Source organism: Apaloderma vittatum, unplaced genomic scaffold (assembly GCF_000703405.1).
Source record: "Apaloderma vittatum isolate BGI_N311 unplaced genomic scaffold, ASM70340v1 scaffold19239, whole genome shotgun sequence".
NCBI classification, from domain to species: domain Eukaryota; kingdom Metazoa; phylum Chordata; class Aves; order Trogoniformes; family Trogonidae; genus Apaloderma; species Apaloderma vittatum.
The window spans coordinates 405-18,609 of NW_009737200.1; the positions used below are offsets into that span (position 1 = coordinate 405).

Below are 18,205 nucleotides of genomic sequence, written 5' to 3' on the forward strand. Positions count from 1 at the left end.
ATATGCCCATTACTGTTTTCAATTTACCCTGTTACAAAGAGAGAAATATCTACAGAAGAGCACATTTAATTTTTCTGTACTCCCACTCCCATGACTCAATTTGCTCTAAGAATTAAGGAAAACATAAGAAAAAATAAATACAAAAATAAGTACAGGCATTTCTGAAATCTTTCCAACAATTTCAAAAAAGCTTTCTTTGCTGGCAATAACTATCATATTACCTTGAATCTGACTCCCTCTTCCAGCACAATATATCCTTGAGAAGGGGTCAAATCCACTGATGCTTCTGAAGAATTAATTTCACTTACAAGATATTGAACAGTCACGGTGCCAAATATCCCCTGAGGAGGTTCTCTAATAATACTCAATACTGCAACACTTTCCATCAAATGGAGAGCTGTTTGCTCTCTTAGGAAGAAGTGATCACTGTTATTGAATGACAAAACTCCATGGCCATCATCATTGGCAAGTATAGTAATTGTGGCTTTTTGAGAAATAAATAATGGAAATATACTTTAATCAACATAAGAAAATATAATTGTACGTATATATACAAATAAAATACATATAACTATAAATCCATAATTCCTTTAGTGTATATATAATCCTTTTACGTCCATGATATTGCTTGAAGAGAATATATAAGAATTTTACTTTATCTAGGAAAATTTCTAGACAGGAAGAAACTAGGGTCTCTTATTAAAACATCACTTTTGAATTTGTTCATTCCGTATTTTGCATACTATCTTGTTATTTGCATAGATTTCACAGGCATGTTTAAGAACTTTCCAAAGGTGTATAATAATCTACGAAAGCAGGGCAATGGTGTTTTCTGAAATGTGATTATTCAGAAGAATGAAATTGAAATGATTACAATTCCAAAGACTGAGAACATCAAAACTAAGCCTTACCTGCTGTGTTCTTCCCTAATTCCAGGCCCAGAGAGGGGTTTGTTAAAATTAACTGGAACTTCTCATCACCTTCAGGAATATTATCATCAAAAATCGTGACAACAACAGATTTATTCCTTTCTCCATCAGCAAAAAAAAGAGTCTAGCATCAAAACACAGAAAGCATTGAATACTTAACAGCTGTTAATACACACAGAATTTTTCAACTGAAGCAAGGACAATTGTCTTAAATGGGAAGCAAAAGGAAGCATGAAGAGCTGTAATCTCTGTCTCTTATAAATTGAATGAAACAGAAGTAAAAAATTTCAGCACACTGTAGAATGAGGACAAGCAAGAGCAATTTATTTTGAAAGTTCTGTTGCAAAAAATATGAAAACCTATGTGAAAACCTGTATGATCTTAACTAAGCAAAACTGTATTTGAGATCTATGTCTGACAGTTTACAATGTGTCTTGTATTTAAAAATACTTTAGTATTTAAAAAGAAACAATAAAATATGATGACTGTTTTTATCTCATTTATTCAGATGACCAAAGCAACTGGAACGAGTTGAAAAATCTAGCTGCACTACTGCTCATCCTGCAGGATAAACAAGAAGATATCCTCCTGCGGACGCTAAAGGAACGAGAAGTACTAGATTTAGAACTTGCTTCTTACCCTTGAAATTACATCAAAATCCAAACCCAGCTGTGCCTCTAAATTTTGGGCATAAAAAAATACAGACACATTGCCATACGATCCTCTGTTTCGGTATGCCATTATGGTCAGATTCCCTTGAGATTCATCAACTTCAAAACTGAAACAAAAAGCAAGAAAAATTCTGAGCGCTCACTGAATACATGTCCTTTTGAATAAGATGGTAGATAGTGTATACATTTTCACTTCAACTCAATTGCTATGCTTTATAACAAAAAGGCATCATTACAGTATCACCATCATTTCAATTGTGTAATACAAACTTTTTTTTTTCCCCCCCATCTAAATGGAATTAAGCCTTAGGAGGCTGTGCTTTTTTTCTGGTTTATTAGTGGCAGATTAAGCCCCTCTGTATTCGTGGGTGCCCTCTTCCTGGCTCCAGCAAATTGCAGAAGAAGATCCGGGAAATGCCGGTGCATAAGTTTGCATGAACGTAAGAGGCTGGAACATTGGACAGAGGCTGGGGGAGTGACCCAGGTTCAAAAGGACAGCAGTGAAAGTAAGTTTACGGTAGCAAAAGGTCAGTAAAGATACTGTAAATGTTTGGTTTCTTACAGTTTCCGGCTTTACTCAACTGAATGATGCCTTGCCGTCTCAAAGATCTGGACCTATTTTTAATAGGAGTTTTATTGTTAACTGAAAATTCAAATAATCGGGCAGCCCCAGTCACAAACTGACACATTTTTTCAAGACTTACTTGCTACTTTCCCATTCAATTACTCCGCTTACTCCATCATTAGAATCAATAATAATTTGAGAAGCTAGACCTTCCACATCTAAAACGGAAAACAGAAGGACAAATATGAAAGAACAGTAAAGTCCATTTGCATGATTTTCAAGTATAATAGAAGCATTTCTTAAACCCATATAAATTTTGTAGAAGCAATACAGTCCATTTCCAAATAGTGGAGGAGAAAAAAGTAGTGGACAAAATAATAGGAAAGGCTCAAAGAAAATCTGTCCTTATTACTTTGCTAATAGCAAAATAGCTCTAATAGAGCTGCAACACAGTGCCTTGAATTACCATGGTTGCATTTAATAATGCATTAAAAAAAAGACTAAAGAAAACTAGAAAGCAAAATATAGCACAGAAAAAACAGGAAATGCCAAAAGTAAGATTTCTCTTGGAATCTTAATTCATCTTCATTGTGTGTTTATTACAATGACATTCAACATTTTTCAGAATTACTTACTCCACATATCACACGCAGACAGCCACGACAGGAACAGTGCATGGAATATATCCCAGATGTGCAGGACTGACTGCACGTGCCTGTACCGTGTGCACAACACACATCTCTTTTGATATTAGATGCCTCCAAGAAAAACTTCGAACATATATCATACAGGGTATGGGATTGCTAGAAACCCTGACCAGATGTAATGCACCAATAGGGAGTTAAATTGCCAATTGTAACAAATCAAAACATACTGATAGGGGAAATAAGATTAGAAAATAGTCTAATAGTGGCATTCATAGTGATACTTTACAATGAGGACAATTTGTTTGCCTCATGGGTTAAAACTACGATCTATTCATCCTAAGTATATTTACCCCAATGAGGATATCAGAAGAGGGTTGAATGGTTACGATTCAAAGAGACTGCTAACCCTTTACAATGGAAGATGAAGCTATACAGCACTCAGCACAATTTAGTTTGGAAAAATCCTTACACATTACACTTTCTATCGTTTACATCTTAGACTTTACTACTCACAGCTCAGTCTCTACAAATCAGCAATGAGTCTTGCAAGTTACCTTTCAATCTGTAACGAATTAACTCTGTCACTTCTATAGGCATGCAAAGAAAAGGGAAAAGAGTCGAAGAAGGTGTTAGAAATAATCACTGTAACTGCTCGCTAGTAGCAAAGGGTAATGCAACTGTCCTTAAAGCCAATGGCAGCTCTACTACTGAATTCTGAAGCAGCATGAAGAGTTAACTAAGCAAATCACAAAATCACTGGAAGAGCTGGAAAACCACAGGATATGACTCCTAAAAGTAAGCCTGATAAAGAGTAATAAAAAAAGGATTTAAAAAGAATGAACAAAGTAATCACATAACATATTTTTTGACATTTTTGTTCCCATTATGTACTTGAAAATTAAAATCAGATTAATGCACTGCTAATACAATTTTTCAGATAACTGTGGTCTCCAAGAGTTAATTACTAACACTTCAGTGAAAATTGCTGTATATATTTTACAGAGCTTAAAAATGTGGGAAGCAAGTGTTATAATGAATATGGTTGATATTCTGCAATGGCTTTTTTCGGTATATCCTGTCTCATATTGGCATAGTTGGCAAGTGGAATAATGATAACATGCCACAGTAATATAATCTTCACACAATTTACATAAAAGGAAAAGCAAGGATAATTCTGTGCAAGCTGTTTTACCCAGTCTAGGTAGGGATGAAGTTGAATGGTTCATGATGAGTTCCACAGAAGTTAAATTAACCAAGAAGAATTCTTGCACCTCTGGTACATCATCCTGCAGATCACAAATTGAGTACATCCACTTTTAATTTTCCTTTAAGAAACTATCACCAAAAAGCAGCACACTAGAAGTCACTATAATTATAGCAGCACTGTAATCAATTTATTTTTCTATTTTCCTGAAGTACTTTTATTGGTGAAGTACTTTTATTGATTGAATTATAAGGTATTGAAAAAGGGATTGTGGTGGCACTAAACTATTCTTGTGAAAAAAATCTGTTCAATTTTAAAAGCAAAAACACCAATCAACAGGAAAATAAAAGCCTGTTGCCAGCAATGAATTATCCTATTTGGAATATCAGATAGCAGTGTTAATGGGACAACTAAATTTCATTTATCCATAGATAGATCTGCATTCTCATATTATCTGTCCTTCTGCAATTTTAACATTAAGATTTAAAACAGCTTTCTAAATGACAGTGAAATACACAGCTTCAAGTAATACATAGGTTGCAAGCTCCAGGTTTCTTTTCTGATGTCATAGATATCAGTACAGAACGAAAGGTTTCAGAGTTTACCTCTAGAATAGTAATATTTATAGCAGCTGATGTTTCCCCTTCTTCTAAAATCAGTGAGCCAGAAACAGCTACATAATCAGCTCCTGGTTCAGCCAAGGTCCCTTCTGTCTGATTACTTAAGGTGAGTCCTGGAACTGTGGCATATGTAACATTGACAGAACCTGTTTCATTTGTGACAAAGAAAAATACCAATTTTTTCAATTCCAGTAATGCTCACTGGAACAGGCAAAGAAAAGAGATCAAATCACCCACAAAACTAAAAGTCTAACTGCAAAACAGAAGGATTAAAAAATTAATCTGGAGCCAATGGAACTTTGTTATTGTTTGTAATGTCCTTTCACGCCAGTCTTTGGTGATTCATCCAACATCACAGGACTCAAAAAACATTAGAACCAAATGCATTCAGGTATTTGAAGTGCTGTGGACTGCAAATACTACTTTGCTGAAGTACTACCTGGGACATGTAATGCATTAATAATGTCAGCTTTGGTGCCAGGGGAAATAGAATGTTTCAGGAATGACTGATACTCGAGGCTGTGAAGACAGGGCTGAGAAATAGAGCTTAATAAATCTAGTTTCCTTCCCAGGTAGATTAGACACAGACTTCAATAAAAAAAAATAAAAATTAGGCGGGAGACCAATAAAAGCTACTAAGGGCAAAAGTTAGATATTTTTTTTAATAATAAATCCATGTCTCACTAATCTGCCAGGGAAAGTCAGGTTGCAAATTTAGAGAGTGATCCTGGAGATAAAATGACAGTTGAAATTCAAAGTTAATCTACTGTATAACATAAAATATAAGGTATATAAGAATCTTAGTTTTAATAAATAATGATGGACTTTAAGTAAAAGATCTTGCATTTAAACACACTTAACTTTAAAGCACTAGTTCCCTGGGTAGTACTCCAAAAGTAAATTAGATACTGATTGATATTAAAAAAGAAATGGGAAAACATAGAAAAATCATTAAAAGGCCTCTACAAATACGTGGTATGTCCAGACTTTGTATATTCATTGTAACTGCTCACTTGCCTTCGAAACAGATATAACAACAGTAACTAAGAGGGATTATCACTGAGGTCTAAATACACTCTGGAAAAGTAAATGGAAATGATTACACAAGAAAATAGTTTTGAACACAGCACATTATTGCATTCTGAAATTAACTACCCCTTAATTTTAGGCATGTTAAAAGACAAATTGATTTTAAAAGGAATAAGAAATTCTCAGAGGACACATAAGCTGAATGCAGTGGTCTGAGTTCAGTTTTTTTCCATGGGACATTCCTAAATTGCTTACTTCTGGAAGTTTAGAGGGGAAATATGTGGGAATAATCACTATGGACTAACTTCTCATATGCTTTTTATTTCTTCTGGAGAGACTAACACTTTGAGACAGATCCACTAGACATTAAGGTAGTAAACCTAACAGCCAGTGAGTTATGTCATAGCTCCCAGTCTCCTTGCTGTGGAAACGAGGGCTATGGCTTCAGTTTTTAGTTAAAATTTAGTTTCCAAGCCTGCAGTAAGAAGACTAGCAGTTCTAAAAATATCAGTTGTATCCAAGTGTTTTCAAAATTTTCAGCCTCCCTGTCATGGCTTTCATTTACCTAGTGATTACCAAAAGAGAACTTTCTCTTGGAGTTGCCATACAAACCTAGAGATCCAAATTCTCTGTTAATAAAAAGCTGAACTGTTTTGTTTTCCTCTGGAATTAAAATCACCCTGGATGGGGAAGCAAAATTCAAGACTCCATGTGGTTCATCACTAGCTTCTACTGTCAGAACAGCTTCATATCCTTGACTATCCAAAACAGCAGCACCTGAAGAAGAAACTCCTGCAAAAGAATCAATGGACTACAGTGAATAATGTGTTATGCAACTGACTTTTGTGTTCTATTAATGCTTTTACTACATTCAAGTGTCAGTCAGTAAACTGCACATAAAATTAAACCAAACAGATGAAGTGCTCACTGAAGTTTATGGATGGTGGAGAATGTATATATATTTACAGACTATAACAAATACATTCAATCACAGCAGACATTGCATGGACACCAAGAGTAGAGCGACAAAAAGGTATTAAGAAATAAGAAAACTTAATGGGCCAGTGCCAAATATCAACATCCCTAAATTTCCTCTACTGCAAAAGGAAAAATAAAGTTTTCCCTGGAATTAACTCCAAAAGTTAAAATTATCTTCATCTTCTCATTCCATGAAGAAATTACTCCCTTTTTCAAGTGTTGCCTTGATTAATAATTGTTGGTGTACTAATTTACGTTTATCCTAATGGATTACAGAGTCAACAAACTCAGTTGGTTAGAGCGTGGTGCTGATAACACCAAGTTCGCGGGTTCGATTCCCGTGCAGTCCCCATGTGCTGCCTGATCTAGTTGAGAGGCGTCCCTGCCCATGACAGGGAGGTTGGGTTAAATGATCTCTGAGGTCCCTTCCAGTCTAGGCTATTCTATGAAATAATTCCAGAAATAGAAGCAATCCATGTCCAGTCAGTGTGGTGGTTAGATATTAATTTCATTTTATCAGAGGGTATTTCAGAAGGGATAGAGTTTCATGCTTCTTTTCTCATCGTAGTATGAATGGCAGGAATAAAATATTCTGACCTCCTTGAACCCAGAACAGAAAGTTAGTCTGCAGCATGACAAGATGAAAATATCTGCTACTCCATGGTGACCATATCCAGAACACAGCAGTAAGCTCAAGTTTGTATTCAGTTGAAGGGAAGCAAATAATCACTGAATTAAACAGAGTTAAACCAGGTTTAAAACCAGTTTAGGAAAACTGCAAAGCCACTGTGGAGTTTGTATATATATACATATATATACGTGTGTGTATATACATACACACATAAGGATTCAGCCTGTTTCAATAAAACATGAATGAACTTTGCATAGTTTACACCAGCTGCAGTACACTTAGTCCTACACTGCCAAAATGGATTAACACATATGAAAATATTATGCTACTAAATGCCAGTTTTAAGGTACAGCAGTTCTGTGTTACCTTCTGTTTTGATGTTGTACAGGATGATCCGGTATTCTTCTTTCTCTTCAGGAATATGGTCATCCAGCAAGTGAACATACAAGGTTGTATTCAATGTCTCCTGTTCATTTTATTGATAAATTGATTAGTTATTATTGTACAAAACACAAGTGATACCATTGTATCGTGTATTTTAAAGAGCACCTTTCAGAAATGAAAAATCAAGGTATCAAAAGCTATAAATTCCCTCCAGATTAGAAAATTAGGAGTAAAAGAACAAACAAATAATCATATAAAGAAACTAAGACTCCTATGAAAGCACACAAATATTCTCAAGCTCAGTCTTAACTACAGTATTCTCCTGTAACCACTAGATTTGCTTACGGACTTACCTCAGGGAAAAAAAGGATTCCAGAATAGTTTTCAAAATTTTGTTTTACATTATGCCCAGCAATCTTCCATTCAATGGTAACATTTCCCAGTCCTGGGGCAGTTCTTACGATATGGAATTGCAGTTGTTCTCCTACAAACAAAGAATAAGGTCCCCATGTGTTGCCTGATCTAGTTGACAGGCGTCCCTGCCCATGACAGGGAGGCTGGACTAGATGATCTCTAAGGTCCCTTCCAGCCTAGGCCAGTCTAGGATTCTAAGATGCAGTGTTTCAGGGATTCCTTTACTACCTAACAATTATAAAATTGAGAAGCCAGAAACATGCATTACAATTAAAATAAATGTTCTGAAAGACATTAATACATTTAATAGTGAGTTTCACAGTAAGTATGCAACACATTTGATTTTAATACTGAAACAAAAGCCCCAAATCTAAACTCCTTCCTCCTGGGGTTTTCTGGTTTTAGCTCATTCTTGGAAAGAATTTCCAGGAACATGGTACAGATGAATAATTTAAAAAGTTAATGCCCTTAAAAACATGCACAAACAGAAGGGCAATATCTGTCTGTGAATTACACAAAATATTAAATTCTGTATGTACAAATTAGAATAGCTTATAGATTTTCCTAACATTTGCAGTGTCCTGTCACTTTGCAGAGTGCACACAGAAAAATGTTTGTAATCACATGCAATCGCATTTATGTGAGTTTAAGCTTATAAATAGCATCTCTATTGGAAATCACAAAAAAAATGTTAATTTTATTAATTTATAATTTAAAAAACAATTTTAAACTAAACCATTAATATTTAGTAATTTATAATGTCAATGTTTAATAATTTCTTATAATTTCTAGGATAAACATTACCAATTGATAAAGCGTATCTATAGGAAGCGGTTATGATATTTTTCACATCTACAACAGCTAACCCAATGGGCACTTAAAAAAAGAAAAATTCCTTACATTTTTTTTAAAAAATAACAAAAATTATATTTTAAGATAATATTAATTCTTAGATAAATTGATAAAATTTATATTGTTTATCTAATCTTAAATATTTGAAATATGCCCGTGTGAAGTCATCATGTTGTATCAATACAAAATACATCAGCAGGTAAAATCAGTAATATTATGCAATACACTCACATTATAGGACAGATGGTTATTTATAATACATAAGTGTATTGCATCCACATGTCAAGACCATTATTCAGGTGTGTGCAGTTTAAGTTTGTCAGTACATACAGTGTTGCATTGGCTTTCAAAGACATTGAAGTATTCAGAAATTTGCAACACAGAGATGTTTGGAAATAATAATACATGAGATTTCTTTTGCTAAAGGGATGAAGGAAACCAAACAAAAAATTATCAAAATGTATTTTACTGATGCATACCGCTACCAATGCATACTGCTACTGCAGTTCACTTTCCTGCCTGTCTCTGCCTTTACTAAATTGCCATCCTTGCCCTCAATAAGTTGATAAATAATATACACAGGTGAAAATCATACAGAATTTCTTGACATAAATTGTTCAGCAATACAATAAATATAAAAATAATCTTTGGGGTTATGTCTGATAAATTTTGTTTTCAGAATAAGAAAAAATCGATACTGAAACTGAAATACAAACATTGAAATAATCTAGAGATTTTAGCTCATTCTTTGAGGGTTTTTATATCAAAGGAAATTAGTTTAATTGGCTTTTCTTGCTGCAGGACAACACATTACTTTTCACAGCCTAGAGGGATTGTAACCAAGACTTTTCCAAACAATAGCAGAGTAGTTCAGCTTCAAATGGACAGCATTTGCTAGCATGCTATGAATAACATTTAACCAACAGAAAGTATTCGAGGTCAACACAACCTTTGGGAATGAGACAGTTTGTGCTCTTTTTAGCCTGTCAGATTGCAGCTGGCTTGGCAGGAGGATCAGAACTGCTAACATGGAGGAAGAAGGGATGAAAACCAGGCACACACTTGCCCAGAATTGCACAAACCATATCTAGATCAAAAGTAAAACTTTATGATGCCTTTTCACTTCTGGAAAAAAAACAAAAAACCAAACACCCCTCCCCGAAAAAACACCCACGACCCCCCAAAAATCCAAACACCACAGAGCACAGACCTTTTCCCTCAAGTAGAAGATACAATTCCTGGACAGGAAATTTCTGTTTTGTCAGTTTTTCCTGCCCATCAGTTTACAAGTCAGAGAAATATGATACTGCAATGCATTGAGATTCCAGAAAAGGCTGCTAAAAGCAATCCCCATTAGTACTGTTATTATACTACGCAAAATCACATCCACCCTTAGATTGAACACAAAACATGCTCTTTTAATGCACCAGTAAAAGCATTTGGTCCATAACAAAATACTATTAGTCTTTCTCAAATCACATGACTGAGTGATGAGAGCAAGATTGTTACATTCCTAAATATGCTACTATAAAAAAGTATAAACAGAAAACTTTGAAACTGCAGGTTTAAAATTTAAAAAAAAAATAAAGCAGTGTCTGTGGTAATATTTTCTAGATTAAAAGTGAGTTGTAAGCCCCTGAGAGTTGTGGTTTCCTTAGGACTACTAATAGGAGTGTACGATGGGAGTTACATACAGTTCTGGAATACAGTATAAGTGGAGATGTTAAGAAATGCTAAAAGGAGATTTGAAATGAAATACCAATAGAAGAAAGGTGTGATCTTCATTAAAAAAAGTAAAGCAGAGATGATAATATATAAAGTAGTTTTGGGAATAGTGTACTCATGCCTTCCATACATTTCATTTAAGTGCTGTGTTTGAAAGAGTTAAAAATTCAAAGAAATACAATGCCAAGTGTGTGATTATTCTCTGCTCATTGCCATTCTCCGAACAGTGATACAAACAATTTCTGTTAGTCAATATCAACAGAAAGCACAGAGATGGAAGCCAATGTCAAACAGAGCGTGGTCAACAACAAGAACCCACCTTCACGACCAATAACAGATCTTGAGGCTGTCTGGAAGCTAATGATTCCTGCCACATTGTCACTTGCCAGAATAATCACCGTGACAGTGTCAAAACTGGGCAGAATCCGACTCCCTCCTTCAGTATGGACCAGGCTGATTATGATACTTTCATCATCCTCTGGCTCCGGATCATCTAAAATTGTCAGAGTAACCATCTTCTTTGTTTCCCCTACATGGAGAAGAAAATATACATATGTATGTGTGAACATGGAAATCACCTTTTAAAAAACTTAATCATCTCCTTGTGTAGGCACTAAAATACAAAAAGGGACATGAAGTAGATTCATTTAGTTATTTACCTGTCTAGAAGTTACCAAATGTCATTATGAAGTTTTATTCAATTATTATTGAAAAACTACAATAAAGCAATGTAATTATCAAATTATTAATTACATTACATAGAAATTAACAAAGCAGGCATCATTTCTGAATTTCTAGAATTCATTGTTTGCATTATGAACTTTCTGTTTTTCAAATTTAATTTATAAAAGGGGAATATAATTTTTGTAAAAAAATATAAGTTTATGATTATTATGATTAAAAAAATCATAGGTTCTCCGAAGAACCATATACATAGGTGTGTACACACAGTTTGAATATATTTACGGGGCCAGTAAATGCATTAAAATGGGATGTCATTGTATTAGTTACATGTTTTCTGGATTATCAGAGGATGAAGAATGATAACGTAAACAACGAACAAGATCAATTACCAGTCTCTATAACCCACTATAATCTACAGCACAATCCTGTTGCTCAGTGCATGTGGGTAGCATGTCTTATGTTTATGAGAATGTCAGTTTACAAGATAGACATATTTCTTGCTATTTTATCTTTACAAATATTTTGAAAATAGCTTTTACTAAACTTATAACAAACTACTAATGTAACTACATGTCAGCCTCAGAATCATTGCAGGCAACCCTTCTCTCGAGTTCAGACAATTTAGCAAGCCAGCTAGCGCACTAGAGTCTACTACATGCCCATAAATTGCTTTCACAATAATGGCTCAGCCAATTCAGACTTTGAAAATATAAAATATATCTGTCAAAATACGTGGTACTTAAGAAATGTAGGCCATTGACTAGTTTGTCCTGTTTGCAATTTTTGTTTAATGCACTGTTGTTGTTGTTATGTTGTATGAAATCAACATAATCTCAGAATCTTAATACAGATTTCATAAAAAACTAGTACTGTAATGATTTAAAGACTAGTTTGGCCTGATTCTCTTTTTCATCTTTCCTTGATATAACAGCTACCTTCAGCATTATTATTCTTTATTTATTTGGGAAAAAGGTAATATTTATAATGCATAGTGGAATATTCCTTTAAAACTAATTAGATATTTGCACTTTTTAGCTTTTTCATTTTTTACTACCAGCATCATTTTTCTGCAACATAATACTGTATGCTAATGCACTACATCCTTTTGAATACATATCCTGAGTATTCAGGGAGCTTTAGCCTAAGAATAAGACATCACTTATCAAAACACCCAGTCAACTGAGTGCTTGTCAGGTTATTTTTGATTTTCTTTAGTTTTACAAAACAGAAGCTTGCCTCACCTTCAGCGAACACCAGAATCTCACCAACGCCTACAAAGTCCAAGTTGGGGGTTGCAGTTCCCCCAACCACACGCCATTCCACTGTCACCTGCCCCAAGCTGCCTTCTGTCCTGTGGATCATCAGCTGCACGTTGGTCTGAGGACGTTCTTCCACTTCGATATACAGACCTTCCTCTGCGGCGTTGGGACCTACGCTGTAGATCTTAAACACCCCAAACGCGTCTCCGTTCATCATTATGATAACCGTGGAAGTATTTGGCTGCCCTAGGGTTGGCTGGTTTTTCAAGCTGGCTGAGGTGTTCATTAGCTCAACTTTCAAAAGGGATATTGTGAATTTCTCATCCAGCTCTGGCAGGCTATCAGGGAGGATGGTAACCGTGAGATTTGCAAACTCTTCTCCCTCCTGCATTAGGGCTCGTTGCCTTGTGATGGATTCATAATCGCTGCCAGCAATGGCTTGTGCGCTGAAGAGAGCGGATGCACTGGTGATGTTCTTCTTGTAGGTCCAGAACCCTGAAGCGTTAGTTAACGGGCTGATCTCTGATGTCAGCCAAAGGCAGAGAGGAATCTCAGAGGCACTGGAATATGTAAAGGCTGAACAGGCTTGTTCTTTTAGGCACTGAGTTGCACAGGCATACAGTGGGTCGCTTGCTGCTGACACCTTCACTCTGGTCTGGGATGGCTGGTCAGAAATTCCTTGCACAGGAGACTCATAATAGGTCAGGATATCCTGACCTTGCTTGACAGCCAAAGCTACGACATCAGTCTCAGAAGTGCAGTAAAATATCTGCAGCTGACCAAACCTTCCCCCACTAAAAGACATCGAAATAAAAAAGTAGTGTTAGTTGGTAAAGTTTTTCTGATATTCTGTATGCTTCTGAGTTAAGAATAAAAGCGAATAAAATCAACTGGCCTTGTCTGAATTGCTGAAAAATTCCAGATAGATAATTCAAGTGGGTTGCCTTGATGCTAGTACCAGAATAACTGCATTTTTGGGTTTGGTGGTGTTGGGGTTTTTTTGTGAATAGCAGGTTTGATCATGTATAGCTTATGTAGCATTCTGTTAAGAATAGATGTTTCCAAACATTTGTTTCTAGGAATTATCTTAGCCTTCTTAGGGCTTGCAAGGAAGAAAAAGCCTGCGTTGCCCAACATTGTCATCTTTTCTCCTAGGTGTCCTCAGGATATCGTATCACATGCATAAATCCTTTACTTGTTTGGGTTGGCCCATTTTGTCCTAGAGTTCATATCACAGAAGTGGGCTATTGTGCATCTTTAAATGATTTGATGACTAAATAAGCAAAATGAAACTTCAAGTACACTGTGTATGTTAGGTTTATACATTACAATGTGTATTACTATTAAGTACTTTATGTACACTTCAAATAAGCAGACATCTAGTTTAAAAAGTCATTTCATTTACTGAAGAAATAATCAACAAATTCTATCCAAAATTATTTTAAGTAAAAGTATTCTTTCTATTAAACTTTTAGTCTTCAAATTATTTAATTATGCATCTGGAATTACTTGGATTTGACATTTTTTCTTTCTTTCTTTCCTCTACCTTATTCTACTGACAAATAGGAATGAAATATGAAATGAAAATGTGTTGAGCTGGCAGATCAAGAAATTGATGCAAATACTTATACAGGAGGAATATGACATTTGAAGTTATAGTGAAGATTAAAAACAGAAAGAAAAAAAGATATAAATAAAGCAAACATTATACAAACCTTCGCCTGACTGTTACATTTGCAAGAAAATTTCTTTCTAGCGGCTCTTGAATTCGATATAAGGGTTGATGAAAGAAAACTGTGCCATAAGGATTATCATTGGCAGGTATTATAATTTTTGCCACGCCATCTAACCCAATAGCACCACCATTGGAGGCCTGAGTTAATTCTACATGGACGATCTCAAAAAGAAAAAAAAAAAGAAAAACAAATAATGCAGCTAAATAATCATTTTGGCACTTCTAACAATAATCACAAGCAAAGTAAAATCTGAACTTCTTGCATCTTCCTGCCAGAACATTCCTTGTTCTTCTTTGTACTTCTAGAACAAGTTAAAACTCTTAATACTAATCAAGAAAGATGTGAGCTGCTTTACTTACTTCCTCTATTTCTGGAACATCATCGGCCAGGATTTCCAACACCAACATCTGAATGGCTTCCCCGGGGGCAAAAGTAATATTGCCTGAGGCGACCTGCAAGTCAGCGTTGGCGGGATGCTCATTAATAGTAGCAACCCACTGAAGAGTAACATTACCCAGTGTCCCAGCATTGCGGATTATTGGCAGGTTTATGGTTACAGATCCAAATTCAGGCTCCTCCACAGTGAACTCGGTAATCTGAAAAACTGAAGCACAGCACAGACAAATGTATTTCAGTCACAATGAAACCGAAAGTCAATATATCGACTCCCGAAGTATATAGCTTTATTTCACCTGATTGTATTTCCTTGAACAGGTAAACGATGTTTATTTGGGTTTAAACTTGAAAGTTAACTTCCACATGAAAATTAAGTCTTCATCCAAAAATTTTATTCCAATGTACCCATTGTTGGAAGCTAACCATTTCTAAGCTCTTAGAAGACAATTTCATAATTATTCCTAGCAAGACAGCCCTTTAGCAGCTTTCATGTAATTTACTGAAGAAATAATCAACAAATTCTATCCAAAATTGTTTTAAGTAAAAGTTCTCTTTCTATCAAACTTTTAGTCTTCAAATTAATTAATTATGGATCTGGAATTATTTGGCTTTGACTTTTTTTCTTTCTTTCTTTCCTCCACCTTCTTCTACTGACCTACTGAATTAAGTAGGATACTGGAGGGAGAAAAGGGTAAGTCAGAGGAAAAGGCAGAAACAAATAGAGTGAAAAAGCCCCACAGCAAACAAAAAAAATACAAATTTCTAAAATATCACTAAATTTTTGGAATCACCACAACCCGTCTCAAGACCTGTGTAATGGAGCTAACTTTAGAAAGTACATGATTCATTTTATTGATAGTAACAGGCAGAAGAAAAATTGAAGTACTCAACAGAAATTAAGAGAATGCAATTTAATTTCTCTTCATATTTTCCAATTTTCCCAGATTTTTACATCTGCTTTGGCTGATTATCAAGTAAAACAAAGGTATCAAAATCTTTACACCACAGGTATTAGAGTGCCAATTTTGGTTTAAACTATTGCAGAAACTCAGCACTTAAATAAAAAATAAAAAAGTAAAATAAGATCCATCTATCTTTATTGTGAGATTCCAAAATCTTGCTATATCTACTGACTAATATGTTTTTGTTATATTAAAGCACCATTACTCCTTAATTACAGGTTTTAATGGTTTATCTTATCTTTCCCTTTACTGCCTTCATCCAGGCTTCCTCTTTCTCTTCTGAAAGTTTTTATTCAGTTGCCAAGTAACAGCTCATCCACAAATCTGCAGTAAAAATGTGAACAGAAGAGAGAAAATGTGCATTTACCAAAGGATCCAAATGGGTCATCAGAAGCCTCAATGGTTATGACTGCCTTGGTCAAAGATCCAAGCAAGGCTCCTCCTGTTGTTTGATTCAGCAGCTGAACATAAAATGACTCCTCAACTTCAGGATTGATATCATTAATTATATAGATTGGCACAGCTTTACTTGTTTCCCCTTCTAGTAAGACAACATCTGACGAGGCTACACTGTAGTCCTCACCTAGATTTGCAGATGAAAAAAAGCCACAAAACAATAAAAACCTCATAATATTAAGGCATTATGGTTCACCATATCGAACATCATCAGTAATACTTATCTTTTTGCTTACACATGCATTCCTCCATGTTTTTATGAGGTTTTTGCTTTATCAGCAGACACAGACAACAGTGTCTTTTATTTCCCACTGCCCTTTAGATATCTGGACAGATTAAAGTAAAAGTTGCCTTGACCAAAACAGACTTTGCACTGTTAGGCCAAGAGGTAGCTACAAAAAGACCATTATTGTCTTCTGCTGACGAGGTCACACTACCAAGAATTTTTCTGTCTTTGATTTCTAATTGCTCTCTGGCTTTTAAGAGATAAAAGTGAACAGATGCACCTTTGTCAAAGTAGATTTCAGCAATGCATGCATTTTGTGCGTGGACCTCAGTTTAGCCAAACTTTTCCCCAAGAATGTCTAGAGATGAAAAACTGTGACACACTAGATAATGACTCTGCTTCAGAAACTAACTGAAAGTACACTCTGAAATCAATCTAGCTACATACTTCTTTAAAAAAGTCTGAAACATAAAAAGGAAACAAAAATACCAGTTCTCAGAGCATGTACCACCCCATCTACTCCGTTTTGGACACAGCTGAAATACAGTGGGTTTCATTTATAACTCAGTGGATTTGACCCTGCACATTTTATAAGTTTGCTCCTTTCTTTTATGTACCTTCTCTACAACAGGGACCAACTGAAGAACATAATCTTCCTGTTCTAGAAATTCAAGTCTGCTTGACTTGAATTCTTCACTTGGTTGTGAATGGTGTTTGGATATTTGTTTTATTGCTGGGTCCCCAGCTCTCAATTGCTCTCCAAATACCTAAACAATGCATGGCAGATTTAAATATGTACACAGTATTAAATAGTAGCTACATATCCTACTACAGTACCTTCTATTTTTATTTATTTTCTTTCCTTCACTCATTTTTATTGCCAGATTCTTCAGTGATGATGCCTCAGAGCTTCCTAAAAGCTGATGTAGGATATCTCCCATAGGGCCTGGATCCCTACTTGCTAAGCAGAGTCAATACATATCTCACAATTTTTTTAAAAAAAAAAACCAACTTGTTATACAATAGTGCATTCAATACACACTTCTATGCTTTGACCGCTCTTTCAACTTTAACGGAGATCACATACTTCTGCTATTCTGATTTCTTACCAGCTGTTGCAGTTATTGGCATAGCTTTAAATTTCACAGAAACATCTGCAAATATCCCCCCAGTTCTGGTAACATTAATGATTGGTCCAACATAATTTTCAGCAACTCGCACAGTTGAAGCTGAAAGCTGAAGTGTTCCAAAAGCATCATCATTGGCATTGATAATTACATGAGCTATTGTCTCGCCCACTAATCCAAGACGAGGAGAATTTACAACTGAAACGTAAAGAAAACTTAATGAGCAGGTGCCTGAGACGCTTGCTTTCTATGGCTATAGAATTCATAGACATACATGTGAGTCTAGTGGTCATTTGCAGCCAGCTTTCTACAAAGTTATCATTTTTAGAAATGGATAAAATATAACTACAAACTGGACCACCATATTTTGGGTGTTTGTATTAAATTACAGCAGAAACCCCCTGATTTTTAATAACTTAATATTCTACTTTGTTGCATACATGCTACCATTTTTTTGGTGAGGTGAGGTATTGTGAAATTATTTATTTACTTATTTATTTGCCCATAAGGCCTGTAGTAAGAACAATACAGTTCAGAAGAATTTAATTTTTACACTTGCTATGTTGAAATATAATTAAGATTTCAACTTCCTAGCAGAACTGTATTTGAAGTTTCCCTTAACATCGAGATTAATTTGGGGTGGGGGCAGCAATTAGACACACCAAGAAGCTTTGAAGCACAAATCAGGCTCTAATGACTTCAATTAATCT

The 18,205-nt window shown here is 35.2% G+C and overlaps 1 protein-coding gene across 1 annotated transcript in view; it reads right to left on the minus strand.

The window, feature by feature from the left end:
* Positions 1–221: 221 nt before the first annotated feature.
* Positions 222–18,205, minus strand: part of LOC104267442 (G-protein coupled receptor 98-like) — a gene marked incomplete at its 3' end in the record, with an annotated part of 77,712 nt that continues 59,728 nt past the window's right edge. Inside the window, exons 29-43 of the mRNA XM_009877259.1 lie at positions 17,478–17,693; positions 16,054–16,269; positions 14,688–14,932; positions 14,308–14,489; positions 12,575–13,386; positions 10,969–11,178; positions 8,012–8,142; positions 7,641–7,740; positions 6,278–6,457; positions 4,622–4,782; positions 4,005–4,098; positions 2,305–2,383; positions 1,569–1,707; positions 912–1,053; positions 222–484 (exon numbers count right to left, since the gene is read on the minus strand). Of these exons, the coding sequence (XP_009875561.1) occupies positions 222–484; positions 912–1,053; positions 1,569–1,707; positions 2,305–2,383; positions 4,005–4,098; positions 4,622–4,782; positions 6,278–6,457; positions 7,641–7,740; positions 8,012–8,142; positions 10,969–11,178; positions 12,575–13,386; positions 14,308–14,489; positions 14,688–14,932; positions 16,054–16,269; positions 17,478–17,693 (3,170 nt within the window). The remainder of the gene's footprint in view (positions 485–911; positions 1,054–1,568; positions 1,708–2,304; positions 2,384–4,004; positions 4,099–4,621; positions 4,783–6,277; positions 6,458–7,640; positions 7,741–8,011; positions 8,143–10,968; positions 11,179–12,574; positions 13,387–14,307; positions 14,490–14,687; positions 14,933–16,053; positions 16,270–17,477; positions 17,694–18,205) is intronic.